At 43.3% G+C, this 14,970-nt stretch overlaps 1 protein-coding gene across 2 annotated transcripts in view; it reads right to left on the reverse strand.

Moving 5' to 3' along the window:
* JARID2 (jumonji and AT-rich interaction domain containing 2) overlaps nucleotides 1-14,970 on the reverse strand; it is a 410,278-nt gene that overhangs the window by 68,415 nt on the left and 326,893 nt on the right. For both annotated transcript variants that reach the window (XM_019523000.1, XM_019523003.1), the window contains one exon: nucleotides 1,520-1,746. In XM_019523000.1, coding sequence (XP_019378545.1) covers nucleotides 1,520-1,746 — 227 coding nt within the window. The remainder of the gene's footprint in view (nucleotides 1-1,519; nucleotides 1,747-14,970) is intronic.

Consider the following 14,970-nt stretch of genomic DNA (forward strand, 5'->3'; position numbering starts at 1 on the left):
CCGTCCCCTCCTCAGCCCCCCTCCCCACCCCCTACTTACCGGCACAAAGTCCAGGTCCAATTCCCTGCAGTGCTGAGTGGGAACTGCTCGAATCTCTCCGAATCTTTTCCAAATCAATTCAGAGAGCTTCAGCTCAATTTGGACCTTTCTGTTGGTCTCCTGATTCGATTCAGATTCAAAGAACTGGGCCAAATTGAAACAGCACTTGAAGCTTTGCACAGCCCTAGTAAAGACTAATGTGGCACACACTCAGAAATGGGGATATAGGTAAAGGGTGGGCAACCATATGAAAAGCCAGAGTAAAGGACACAAAAGGAGACAGGTATTCAGTCAACAACTGGATGGGGAAGAAAGGAAAAGCAAAGGGTAGGAGGCAGACATACTGTAGAGGCCCTTAAAACAAGAATGGAAAAACTTGAATTCGATTCAGAAAGCAGTAGGGAATGCCTGGAGGAATTTCTAGAAGGGCTGAATAGTGTTGGAGCAATGGATGCAGCAAGTATTTATTTTTGGTGCTGGATACTGTGCTTTTGCCTTCATCTCCTTTCAAGTTCTATAAGCCCAATTTAGCCAACGCCATTTAAGACCTTGAGGGCTGTGCAAGCCTAAGACCATAAAAGGGGCAAACTTGTCCAAAAGAAAAGCCTGTATATGCCACACGATCCACAGCTAATAGTGAATTTCACCTTAGAGGTAGCTTGTTATAGAATCATCTATAAAAAAGAAGCAGAAACTAAGCCAGAAGAGAAGTATGACGGAGCTCTGCAATGGGAACAAGATACCACCAGGGCTCGCAGGACCTCCTCACAGACTAGGAGGAGTAGGGTCATTATGTGGGAGAGAATTTGTGGAAACAAGCTTCATGTCCTTTTTTTTTTTTGTAGTGTGGGAAGGAGTTGGAGTCAGAACGTGTGCATTCAAAATCTAGTCCAGGTGCAAGATTAAGCAGGACTGAAGTTGCTGTGAGTATGGGTAAGCCAAAATGCAGGAACAGGTAGTGTTTGTGTGTGGCATGGCGAAATAGAGACCCATATTCACATGAAGTGTGTGGGAAGATAATGTTCCCGGAGCTGGAAATAATTTCTTTTAGACTCCAGAGTCTGTTCTGGCCACAAATAATACAGCCCACACAGGGGTAATGCAAGCTTCGCTAAAATTAAAACAGAACCTGAAAGGAGCCACTGTAGGCAAAAACCGTTTGTGTTCTGTGTTTAGCCAACCTTGGCAATATCAGCAGGGCTCCCAGCAAGGGCCCCAATCATACAGATTAAATAGTTATGAATGCAATAATCTATAGTATATGTACACACTAGTCTAACAAAGCCATTGTTATAAAGGGGTACCAAACCCATGTCCTGTTTCTCTTCCCTCTCCCCTCCACACTGATAATCAAATCCCTGCTTTCTTCTTACCATACTTTAAGGATTCTGAAGTTCCCTCGGTGTGGGGTGGTGAAAAGGTGCTAGCACCTTATAAGTACACGTTTCCCATGTGTCCACACTAGGACAGTATTCGTTACCTGTTTCCTTAAGTCCTGAGCCGATCTATGAAGAGTGTGGTTGTTAGCAGTAAGCCCTTTCGTAGAGGAGCCAGTGTTTGTAGTAGGGTGGTGATTAGCAGCAGCCTGTTCTTTACGGCTCTCAGCCTTATGTTCGCTGTTCCTCTCCTTCCCCGGTGTGGCCTCTTTGCTTTTGTGTTTATGAGCAGGTTCTTTCTCCTTCAATGATTTGCTGGATCCATTGAAAACTGGGAAGGGAGAAGGGAATGGACAGGAGACAGGGTTGGGGGCAAGAAGACAAAGTACATAAGAAACCATGGCCTTAATTTAAAAAGTAAAGAAGTAGAACTCCCACCTCCAAGAAAAATAAACTGTTGTGAGCATTAGCTATGTCATAGGTGCCTTATTACATATAATCAAAGCAGATATATCAATGGAATATTAGAGGGACTGTTTATAAAAAAACAGGTTTTCTGAAATGAGATACCAGCTTCAATATCAAATAGATGGAATTCAATACTGTCAATCAATGTCTGAGCCTGAATAGAGACTTATCAATTTCACTTTTGTTTCTAGTCAGTTTCTGATCAGCATTTTTGTTTTTTGGTGTCCTAAAAGCTTGGGATAATGAATACTAAAAAGGAGAATTATATTATACATGATTATATATAATTTTGACTTCAGAGCAATATAATTTATATATACACATGAAAATGCTTGAAGAGGATGCTGAATTTAATATGTTTTATTTTTAACAAAGCATATGCAAAAACATGCAAAAAAGCTAAATTGTTGCTCCAAATTGCCCCAAGTGTTGTTTCAGTGCTTGCTTCAAGCACGTGGCCTGCAAATGGGGAGGGGGGGAGATAAAAAAGAAGAAAAAGTACTAGACAAAAGAAAAATAATTCATAATTATGTACAGACTATCTGCAAGACATGAGGCCCAGCTCTGCATTTAGCTGAGAACCCCAAATCCTTACTGCAGTTATGAGAGAACTTGAAAGCAATGATTGTAAGCAAAAGTCCTGGGTCATGATCAAAATTAGCTAAATGTACACAAGTCTATCCCAGCAACTCCCAATCCATTTTCCCCACTGATTTCATCTAAGAATAACAACTGCTCTTCTCTTGCCAAGCAGCATGGAAAAAGAAGAGAACAAAATCAAAACAGATTTTTTCTTTTCCTAATTGCATCCCCCATCAAACAGTCCTTCGTGCTACCTCTCTCTCAATGCTACACTTGGCAAAACAGTCTTTAGAGTACATCATGCGACATCTAGCCCCATCACTGCCTCCCTCCCTCCATTCATTTTTTCCTTATGGAAAATATCCCATTAATTTGTTTTGTACCACAGCCCCTTTTTGCCACAAAAGGTCTGGGAAAGTTCATCATAATGAATACTCTCTTGTACAGCCACAAATATCTGCAAGTTGTAGATTTATCATGTGTATGTTATTTTACATACATGCGTACATACCATACAAAAACACAAAGTGATAACTGTTTGAAACTTGCTTAAGCAAGTTAAATAAAATGCCATATAAAATGGAAACTGAACTACATTATCAGCTCTTCAGGAAACGTAATGCACATTTACAATACTTTCCTTTATAAGTTTCAAATCTATCCTCCATGGAGACCCCAGCAGTGGCGGAGCCGTGACAGCGCAGGGCCAGCATTTCCATGGAAACCAGCCCCAGCAGTGGCTGGGCAGAGAGCTGCTCCAGGGCCAGGGCTGGGATCTTGCAGGTGACAGCGTGGTCCAGAGCCAGGGCAGAGCTGCTATCCACTGCCTGCACGTCTCTGCCCAGGGCATCGGGGCAGCTGCTCGCAGCTCTGCCCCAGCTCTGGATCATACTATTATTGCTGCAAGATCCCAGCCTCACAGCAGCTCCCCACCCAGCTGCATCCCCTGCCAGAGCTAAATCGGGCTGGTCTTCATGGAAAACCTGGCTCCACACCTCACAGCCCCACGCTGCTGGGATCTCCATGGAAACCGGCCACAGCAAAGCAGGCAGGGGCTGCTGGGAAATGGAGTCCCGCCCCTGGGCTCGGGTCACATGGGACCTGGTGAGTCGTGTGCAAGTGTGTGTCTCTGTTCACCCACACAGTTACAAGCTGCAGTGTTTTGGGATTGCCTGTGCAAGCACATGGTGCAGCCGATGGTCCCTGTCAATAATGCAGCCCTGGCTGCTTAGAAGTTGGACAGGTGTGATCTATACACTACTCTGTTAATTAATTAATTAAATCACCCTGGACAGAGGAAGTGCTTCTTCTATACTTCTCTGTTTTCCCCCTAAAACTATCTGATGAACGCAGCTGTCACTGTGATCATTTCTCCAGCTGTGCTGTGGTGGTAAAATTTGTGGAGATGATAAACAAATAAGTCTGCAGTTACCTGGATCTTCCACCACCTCCTCCCAGCTAGATCTCTCATTTCCTGGAGTACAAAATAAGTTACAGCTACTATTATGCCACAAAATATTGAAAGGATCCCATGCAGCTAAAATAATTATGTTGGCGATCGCAAGAGATAAGGTGAAATCCTGTCTAAGTTAACAGGAGCTCTGGCACTGCCTTTAAATGAGACCAGGACCCCACCCCTGCCTCAGTTTCTCAATACAGCTGAAAGGGATGATAACACTTCTCTATCACTTGGAGGTTTCAAGTTTATCCTTCTTTGCAAAGAGTGTTTGGCTCAGTTAACAAAACCTGGTTAACAATGAGCACAATGGGTTTTTTCCCCAAAGACAACTGGTTTATTTTTAATGAGAAATAACACATACAAATAATTAATTTCAACTGTCTTAATGCGCACTTTGTAACGGCAGGAAAGTTATATTTTTTCAATGGGGAAAAAACTGTAGTCACTGAATAAGCAGTTCTGCATGCACAGAAACGTTAAGTCAGAGAGATTAGTTTTCTGTAGCCAGTTGCCACTTTATAGCTGCAAATTACTAAAACAGAAAACATAGCCAAAAAGTCAAATTGGGTGCTTTTTATGGGTTTAAAAAAAAAAAAGAGAGAGAGAGAGAACAAGAGACAAGGTATATTTTGTACGCAACAGCTCATTAATTTTAAGTGTCGTGGGAACCCTGCCAGTTTTACCCTTCTGAGTAATTATCTTTTGTCTTAATTTGTAAGATTCTTGAAAGGGGGAGAGGAAAAAATAGGTAAAAGAAAAAAATATTCACTCACGCAGGAAAAGCTGAAACCCTGAAAAACACAATAGAAAAAAACTGAAAGACAGACAGAAAGGAAACTAGATGCAAAGTACTCCTAGTCAGACAGTCCTTAATTAAAACAATAATTGGTATCGGCTTCTTTAAAGATCCTTCTTCACTTCTTTAAATAATGCTTAGGGTTGGGATATCCTCTTCTATAAAACAGTGCCATAATAATGTGCTCAGATATGCCTCAAGTTGTTAGGTTTTATTACCACAGTGAACTAAGCATTCACAGTAATCTTTGATCCTGATTCTGGTTTCAGTGAAAATAAGAAGTAAATCATTTAAATTCATGCAGTTACACACCAGTAAACCACCATAAGTGAAATAAGATTCAGGCCTGAAGTGGTAATAAGGGCCAATGCATGGAATGATACAGTTTCACCAGGAATATTATGTTGCCGAAGAGTCATCAGCCATAGGAAAGATGCATCCAAGAAAACTCCAGGAAATATTCCTTGGATTAAACCTGATTTAAAACAAAACTACTAAATCCTGCACTGGGTTCATGTGCAGCAAGTTCCACTCCCCCTTTTTGCCTACCAGCATTTCACAGTTTAAACTGCAGCTCTGCTTTGAAACCCTAGGGAAGCAAAGATGTTGCACCTGAGGCTTTTCTAGAACAACCATCTCTCTCCATAGAGATTGAATGATGCAGTTACAGAGTCTGGTCTCCCAGAGATTCTTTTGCCTGCACACTAGACAAATTTTTGCTAGCAGTTATAAAGGTTGTTTCCCAATGGAAGGAATGGCAAAAAAGGGTTTCAGCCTCAAAGTCATTTTCTAAAAGCACAATTAAAGACGAATAAAACTTCTGGAGTCTTAAATAGCTGCACTTTCTTGCGCTGATGTAAGCATATGGTTCTGTATTTTTAACAGTGGTATCCATTATAGCTATGTGAAAAGGGGACTTGCGCTCAAGCAGAAATAAAGGCCTGACTAAGCTAATCATCAAGGCATCTACAACTTCATGCCAATAGCAGCCTGCTAAGGTAAGCCTTCCCTTCCTTTCACCCACATCCCCACCATGCCTCCAGTGGCAGGGCCAGACACAGGCATGGGTGAACTGGGCGGCCACCCAGGACCCGAACAGAAAGGGGGCCCGAAAATGGTAATTTAAAAATTGTCATCATCATCATCTCTGCCAAAGGGGTGGCGATACTAAAAGTTCGCCTGCTGTCACCAGGAGTCTAGGTACAGTGCATACCCTCACACAGTCAATGAGCTCACTATATCTCTGCTTCAGACAAGATGATTACAAACCAGTTCAACTATCTGTGAATATTTTATGCTCTGGACGCACTCCCACCCCTGGAGTTGTAATATTCTAACAGCTAATGGTGTGTGAGACAAAGGAAGCACAGCTTCCTGCTCCAGGCTAGCAGTTGTGACCAAATGTGCAAAGACAACTAAACGCTTCACTCCAGACTTGTCTACACAAGTCTCTCAGCCACAGCTACAGATGCACCAATGCAGACTCTCCGTGTAAGCAAAATTCACAGAGGAACAGCCTGATCGGTGCGAGGACAATTCACCCTAGTTCTATTCTCTTGCATCAGGGAAAAATATATTCTGACCAGAGGTAGCCACAGATTGGTTCTGATATACAGTCTTTTGGACAACTGCCATGAACAAATGCTACTGTCTGGTGTAAGCTGTGCAAAAATCGGGCGTGTGGAGTTTCTAGCCTTTGAAGTTGCTGCACTTGTAGCTAAGGCCTGAGTTGTGCTCATTACTACAAGTAACACAAAGTTTCCTAAAGGATTTGCCACTTTGCTTGGCCCTAAAAATCTGCTTTTTCAGCAATACAAATCAATGCACACCCCACAGATTTACTAAACCATAGATCTAGCTGTTTTATAACATGTATGGGGGTTACATCTGAAACATTTATAAGACTGAGCTGATTTACTAGTCATTTTTGCTCTACAGCTGGCTCCACTCATGAAACTTTCCCTACCAACACACCTGCTAGTCCCATGCTAGATTTGAATTGGGGATACTGAGGAGTGCACTGGGAATATATAGAGTGCCTACATGTGGAAGGCACTTTTCTATTCAGTGCATTGGCATTTGGAAGGGGGTATGCCTAAGTGACAAGGAATGTGTGAGAGCCTGTGCTGTGTAATACAATAAATTAATAACATTCCTCTAAATAAATAAATAAAAGCAGGAAACCTAGGACAATAGTGGGGAAAAAAAGTAAAGTTCTGTTTTTAAGAAGAAAAGGGATCCTTGCTGTCGCAGGGGTATAAGCACGGGGGGAACCCAAATTCAGGAGACACCCCGAAATCAAAGAACACCCACCTGCTTTAGGTTGCCAAACGCCAACAGAACAACGCTGAGAAGAAAAACCTGCATAGTTCATTAGCCGTGCTCATATACAGCTGAAGCCGGCAGGCGACATTGGAGACGTATGCCGGCCAGCTGATTCAAAAGCGGGCTTCAGCAGGGAGATGAGAAGAGTGGGAGAGGCAGCAGAGGCTGCAGGGGCCAGCAAGCTGACAAAAGTCCCAAACCAGGAGGGGCGATCCCAGCAACAGCAGCAGCAGCAGCTGCTTACAGCCTGCACGCCAGTTGCAGGCATCAAAGTGTGGGAGAAGACTCTGTCCCAAAGCAAGTGGCAGAGACTATGGAAGGCAAGGCAGTTCCACGCTCCAGGCTCCAGCTGCACAGGACGGTAGGAGGGGAATCGACCAAGAGAGTAGCAGAAGGAACTCTCACCAGAGGCAAAAAGGGGAGCAGTGTCAGGGGACACGGCCAGGCACAGACTACAGGGCAGGGAGAGAAGAGGGACCGTTCCCCTTGATCTCCCTCTTTCCTACCAGTCCTCCCTTTTGTTGTGTCTTATTAATTTTCTTTTGTTCTTTCTTCTTAAGTACAGCACAGAGTTGCCTTGTGTTTGTGTTTCTTTTTTATTCATTGTGCACCATGGGCTAGAGCTTTGAGCTGGGAGGTCCGGGAGACATAACGGGCCACAAGGGCCACTCACAGGAAGTAATCAGTAACCAGCACCAAACCCGAGAGACGAATCCGCAGAGTAGGCAAACATCTGATGGACCCAAGAGTACTTCATTAAGGCGGAAATACAATCTGGTACTCGAGAAAGTGAAGACCATCAAGATCGGAGGGCAAGCCGCAGTGACATCAGGCGACCTGTCATAGGCTGGCGTATGGAAGGGATGTAGGGGAGGTAAAGCCCTGCAAATATCTGTTGGGAGGAACATCCGACCTCAAGGGACCTCCAACGGGAGACTCCACCACTGAAGTTTCATCCAAAGTCATGGCAGGAAAGTTCTGGGGTACTCCCTGGGGTGATCAAGGCCCCTGCCAGAGGTTACATGAAGCCTCCCTGTGTCTATCACCAGGTGCCCACGCCAAGGCAGCGTGCAAACGGATTTTCAAAGCGAGACGGGCACACTATGCTGAACACAAGCCAGATATTCAGATGTAAACCTCATGTCATTATACAGCAATGTGTTTGGGAAGAGATGCAATATTAGATCAACTATCTGGCATTAAGTATGCATTACGATACAAAGACATTCTTGGTCTGGCACCAATCCAATTTTAAGTCGTGAAAACGTGTGTGGCTTTCAAAGAGGCTGGCTTTCAAAGAGGCTTTCAGGACCTAAACCGTTTTAAATGGTACTTCCCTCCTGCAGGGACTAAAACAGTGAGATATTGCCACAGAAATAAAATAGTTTAATATTTTCAACTGTTTGGAGTTAGATGCCAGTTATATACAGAGTTGTATAAAATAACCTTTGCAGATAAATACTATTTTGTAAGCTTATAAATTCTACCTCTCTAGACCAGAGGGTTGTATAGATGGATTTGTACAGAGAAATGGAACAAGGCATCATCAGATGCTAAAACAAATAAAGGAGAAACATTGTTATGCAGGTGTCTCTCCTGTGCTAGCCCAACTCCGGCTAAGTTATAGGTGTACAAGTCCCTGGCAGGATTTCTTGATCTCCTCTAGCAGACACAGACTTAAGTCAAGAAAACTTACCAGGGACTTATACACCTATAACTTAGAGTAGGTACATATGTTCAGAAAGCCCAAGGCAGAATCAATCAAACTTACAAAGATTTCTTTAACTAGTGTAGGGTAAGTTCCAGAGCAAACAAAACACACGTTCGCTGTTTGATGAGGGGGCACACAGGCTGCCTCCACTGGCCAAGGTCAGCAGGTTAGGGGTGATCCCCCATGCCTCCCAGCATGGGAATGCCAGGATGCCAGAAGTTGCAGAGTGCAGCCCAGCATCTGATCCACCCCTGATTAGCTTCTGGGCACTGGTAAGCATGTCTCCTCCTGCTGCCAGCATGTCAGCTGCAGGCAGGCAGAGGCAACCGTGCTTGCCTGTCCACTGCAAGTGAATCCACTCCCTGGAGCTGCACCTGGTCATAGGTGTGCTTCTGCACCCGAGTGGGCAGAGACCCAGGAAGCCTGAACGAGCTGCAGGGCATGCCATTCTCAGGCACTGTGCTCACTCTGCTTTGTGAGCCTGAAGGTAGGACCAGCTGAGCACTTGGCTGGAGCAGCTGAGCACAGGCAGAAGCTTGTGCGCCTCCCTACAAGGCAAGGCAAGTGGTGGAGGGGGTGTAAAGGCACCTGGTATGCCGGCAGACAGCAACCTAACATGATTTGATAGTGGATCTGGTAAAGAAGTTTGATGCAGTAGACTAACTTAATACAAATAAGTTTGAGTACACATCAATCCAAGACTATCTTAGGCCAAGTTCTGCCATTTTAGACTATGTGCCTCAAATGTCTGTACGGTTACGGGCTTGGTTCAATTTTTGACTGCTTACTCTGGATTATGTGCAATATCTGTATCTAGCCTTAGCCGGATTTGGGATGGGGTAGGAAGGGCACCTGCATAAAAAAAGAGTGCCATCCAGTGGACTGCAAGGGAAATTTCTTGCAGCCAACAAGTACATAGCCTAAACCTGCATAAACAAGTATGTGCTTAGGGGAGTGGATGAGACAGTACAGCTGTAAAATATATCTTTGTTTTGAAAAAAGAGTAAAGCTAAAAATGCAGAGCTGCCTTATTCCAACACATATCCTGCTACACTCACTTACTAGCCATGTAATGCCACAGCCTATGTATCACAAATCTTTCACTCAGCTTTTAACCTATTTTATAACATTTTCAGTCTCCCCATACTTTTCACAGGTCGTTCACCTCAGCTACTAAAAAATGTCAGCCCCCAAATGTGGCCTGCTTAATTTGCATATCAAAACAAAATTACTGCAGAAATGGTCATTTCTGTGTTGCTTTTTTTTCCAGAAAAACTAAGTGCAGCAATTACCAGTTCCACAATATTTCAATAAAAGGCTGTGAAATCATGCAAATAATTGCCAATACATTTGCTAGAATAGTACTGCACCTCCCAAATGCTCTCATATCGCACTGTGGCAAGAAACAGCAGATATTCTTCTTGTGGTGTGAAGTCCACCAGACAGTCGCATAACTAGGAGTGGAAAATCCTCAGGCACCAATTTAGAGGCAGCAACATCCCCCACACCTTCCAACCCTGGCTCCCCTGCCCAGGGAGTCAGAAATGCTAGTTACATCTGTGCCAATAGAGCTTAAGCCTCTTGAGCACATACACCCAGATATAAATTCAATTAAACCTAAAACTAAAAGAGGAAATGTGCACACAGATGCATACTCAGGATTCTCATACAAATACTCAGGAATGCTGGCATCTACAAGTGTTGCAACTTACAGCACAACAGGTTCAAAAATACACTGAACAATACACTGAAGTGACGAATAAGTGTGTCCCAGTCTTCTGCACTTGAACAGTGTACTGCATCGGTTCTGAAACATGCTAAATTTCCGTTTGCAAATTGGGAACTAAAACGTTCTATGTTTCATCTCCTCAATGGAAGGAACTGTACTAAACACAGCATGGTATTTCCAATGATGTTTCCTCCCTTTACCCAAGGTTTATGTTAGAACATAAATATATTTGCTAGATCTGGTTTTTAGATCCCTTCAAAGGAAGCTCCAAGCACACATCCATGGCAGACCAAAGCTGTCATTGTCTTTGAAAATGTTTGCCAAACCATGTTCTAGAGAGATAATATTCCAGAGCATGGGACTGCAGCCATTTCAAATATAGTTAGACCCCAGCATGCACTGAGCAAACTAGTATTCTCCTTCGCAGAGAAGAGCTGTGTGTAAGGACTGCTGTAGTTCGCAGATTTTGCTTGGGAGTAGAGAAAACTCAACTGTCTAGCTTAGAAAACTAGTATGCACTGAAAGTAAAACAGATCTTCTTAGGTGAAGTAGTTCCACAAACAGATGGCTCTCTTCCTTGTCTGAAATCTTTTTATTACTGATGCCAGACATAATGAATCATAAAGCCTTTGTGCTGAAAGTAGTTAGGCTAAACACAGAGTTTTTACAGTCAGGTAATTTAGGGGGTTTTCTTTGCAACAGTCCTCCACTGAGAGCTTTCCAGTCCTCAGTGTCCACCTTTCAGGCAGTCAGGTCATGCCACCCCCTGGATCAATCACTCTCCAATAAGGTCTGCCCATGTTACTGCCCCACCTCCACTCCCCGATGATGGTTTTGCCTTCAGGAGCCTGACACAGTAACAGCAAATGGCGACAGAGAAGGTGCTTCTCCTAAACAAACCATGATTTATTTTGCCAAAAGATATGTAAAACTCATAGAAATGGACTGAAAGCAGAGAGACTCTTACCTATGTTTGAGATTCCCTGCAGGTGTCTAGCTAAGTGTGAATTAGCCCAGGTGCTCCCCTATTTTACTGGGGAACCAAGTTACAGCTTGCTGCAGACCAGGCAGTGATTCTCCCTTCCCTATCTTCAGAGCCTATCTTTTAACAGGCCAGTCTTTTCACATCCTCTTTTTCACCTTGCCCATCTGCCCACTCACAAGACTTGAGGCTGAGGACTTCATTTTCGTGGCTGTAAATCTGGCTGTTGTGTTTGAGGGGCTGTTCCTTACTTAGGTGGTTGCTTTATTTTTCCTGCCTATTCTGTTTTAACTGTATGCATTCAGGCCAGTGACTCTTAATCGGGGTCCTGCAAGATCCTTGTAAGAGCTGCAGTGCCTGGCCCCCATGCAAAGAGGCAGGCACACTGCTCACCCCACCCCACCCCACCAGCCCCAGAGTCCGGCAAACAAGGGGCACCCACAGCTGCCCCCTCTCACCCCATCACAGCCCATACACTGGCTGCTCTGAGCGGTGCACTGTCACAAGTGGGCACATGTGGAGTGGGAGCAGTTTTCTTCAAATGGACTTGTCCACTGACTCGCATGTTTCCAAGGCCAGGGGCTCTGGACTCTGGTATGCAATTCCCTGGAGCAGCTGTCTCAGGAGCAGGGGCTATGCTTGCCCAGTCAGCTACAGACCAAGAAGTGAGAAGGGGCTCACCCTCCCTCCTCCCAGTTGTCATGTGTTCTGTTGCCCACCCCGTGCCCCTCCAATACCCTCCATGCTCCCCCCACTCCCCACTGTGTGTACTGTCAGGCACCTTGTGCCTGCAGCTTAGGTGCTCCTTGGCTCTGTTCATTTTGGTCGCAGGGCTGCAGTTCAGGGGCAACTGCCCTACAATAATCAGTTCCTGGTCCCCAGTGATTACCTGAACCCATGTGCAGGGCATCCAGGTGCCACACTGGGAGCAAACTTAGGAAGGCCCAGGCAGAGACAGATGGACTGTCTCCTTGGAGAGCTTGAATACTTATATTACGTTTTATAATCTATTATAACAATATAATTAATAAGTAGCATATTAAGAATATGACTACAATGCTAACATTATAGTATCCACAGTATATTTATATTAATTTAAGTACTGCTGAAATTCTGAAAACTTTTGGAAGAGTGCTTTGAATCTAAAATGGTTGAGAACCACTGGATTAAGCCATAGAACATCACACAGGTACACTGAGGAACATGAAAAATGTATAAAACAACAACAAAAGTAGACCAGAAATATTCCCGGGGTCTCAACATTCCCAATTTGGGCAAATATACAGACATTTTAGATGCATTTCTAATGACAATTACAGAAGTATGTGCTTAAGGTCAAAATTAGTTCATAGTTCAGTTGCAATTAAGACCCAGCATCCTGAACTTCTGTTCTAATCACCACAATGCACAGCCTACCCAATTTCCTATACTTTAATTAAGAATTCACCACAAACTTCCTTAATACGTAGTTGGAAGCTTGACATTAAAGGCAACCATGTCTTTTTTTTCCTAAAGAAAAAGGAGAGACCACCTTAATGCACATTCTGTAAAATTATACTAAAATAGATTTACATGCTATAACAGAAAGAGAGATTTCTTTATTCTTGCTGAAGGTTCACATGGTCTCTTAGCTGGGAAAATACTCTTTGAAGTCAGCTGCATTGTGGAAACCAACTGATTCAATTGATTAGTTTCTGGCCTTTCACCATTTTAACCCTGGTATGAATCCTAAAGCAATTAAAAACCTTCTGACTCGGAATATAATTCCACATTTAGTTTTAGAAGGCTTACTCAAAACATCCTCCCCCTAAAATGATCCACTCAATGGAGGGAGGGGAAAAAATTGCTGGTAGTTTTGCTGCTTAATTTGCTAGACATTGTAGAAAGTACATGTAGAACTGGTTCATGAGCAAGCAAGTTGACATAAACATAGCTGTCCATTTTAAAAAGATATAGAAGAGCAGCTTCTTTTGCAAGCAAGTACAAATGTTACTTCAGAAGAAAAGCAGCTCAACTCTTCCTAACAAGGCTGCTCTCTTGCTGGCTTTATTTTACCTATTATAAATTTGAACACGCAAAAGCATGCATAAAAGGAAAATGTATGAAGATCTCACACATAATACGCAGGTAGATTCCATAGGACACACCTAAAACAGCACACAGGACATAATATGTCACCTACCAACAACCAAACATTAATGTCTGATCGAAGAGGCATAACAAGGCAGCTGGGCACCAGCAACGCACAGGCAGGGGCCACTTCCGGCTGCTGCCATGCCACTGGCATGCCTGTAGCACCAGCTGTTATTTTCTTACCCCACCTCCCACGTTGATGCTTGGGGAGGCTACTCTGGTTAGTTATTCTACTGCCTGACCAAAGCAAGAAGTCTCCAAAAGATTCCACTTTGAGACTTTATCAGAATGTCTGCAAACTCATTCTAACATCCCACCAAATCCACCCTGGTCAGCTCAATGTGTCAATGATATAGAACTAGTTTTCAAAAGCAAGGACCTACCATTTTTTCTTATGGTAACTGCAGCAATATCTTAGAAAAATGTTTAATCACAAAACTATTGCTGTGTGCGCTTAGATTTTAGACCCAGCATACTATCACATATGCTACTCTTCACTCTAGCACAAAGGTGGTTGGCAGCCAGTCACTTCCCCTTGCCAAACATTCTTCTACCCTACATGGAAGCTAAATGACCAGAGAATGTCCAAAGTACCAAGGAAGTGGGAATAAAAATATAGGCAATCATAAAATTCTGTAATTATCTCTGTGAATGCAGCAGAGCATTCAGAGATTGCATCACAGTATACTCATTGCCTCAAATCCCTTGAAAAAGCCTATTCATGCATATATACATTTCTAAACACATCCATCCATTTTCTGCTGAGGCAAACTTCAAACAGAAGGCTCAACAGGTTAAAAATACGTGGACAGATAGTTTGTAAGAATGTATTCTGAGCTCTACACACTAAAACTGCTAGTAGAAAATAGCCATTATACCCTAGATAGTTGATCTGTCCTGTTTCCTAAGGAGAAATCAGTTGACCCTGTCTTATGACATAAATCAAGCTTGGAAGCTTTGCTGCTATATGTCATAGCAAACAATCAAGATTTTCAAGCCTAAAATGCTTGAATACATGCTCTATGGTAAAAACAGAAGGCTTTAATTAAAAACTGACTCTCATGCTAGATTAAACTAATTTGGTGCAGTCGTCCCCTGTTGGCCTTGCTTGTGGTCTCACGGAAAGAGATGCACATGAACCACAGCCTATGTTATTCACAAAGAAAACTTCCATGGGCAAAACAAAGATGACAGACAGGGAAAACTGGACTTACTCACATGCAAGGCAGTTTTCAACATAGAAAAAAGGTGGTGTTTTGTATTTCAAAATCTCTGAAAAACATTTCACATAGACCCCACATATTGCAGAAAGTTCTCTGGTATAACCCTTAATACAAAAGTTTCACTCATGCTGACTGTCCTCTCTACTG

This window comes from Gavialis gangeticus, unplaced genomic scaffold, assembly GCF_001723915.1.
Source record: "Gavialis gangeticus isolate Ggan-Ray unplaced genomic scaffold, GavGan_comp1, whole genome shotgun sequence".
Classification (NCBI taxonomy): domain Eukaryota; kingdom Metazoa; phylum Chordata; order Crocodylia; family Gavialidae; genus Gavialis; species Gavialis gangeticus.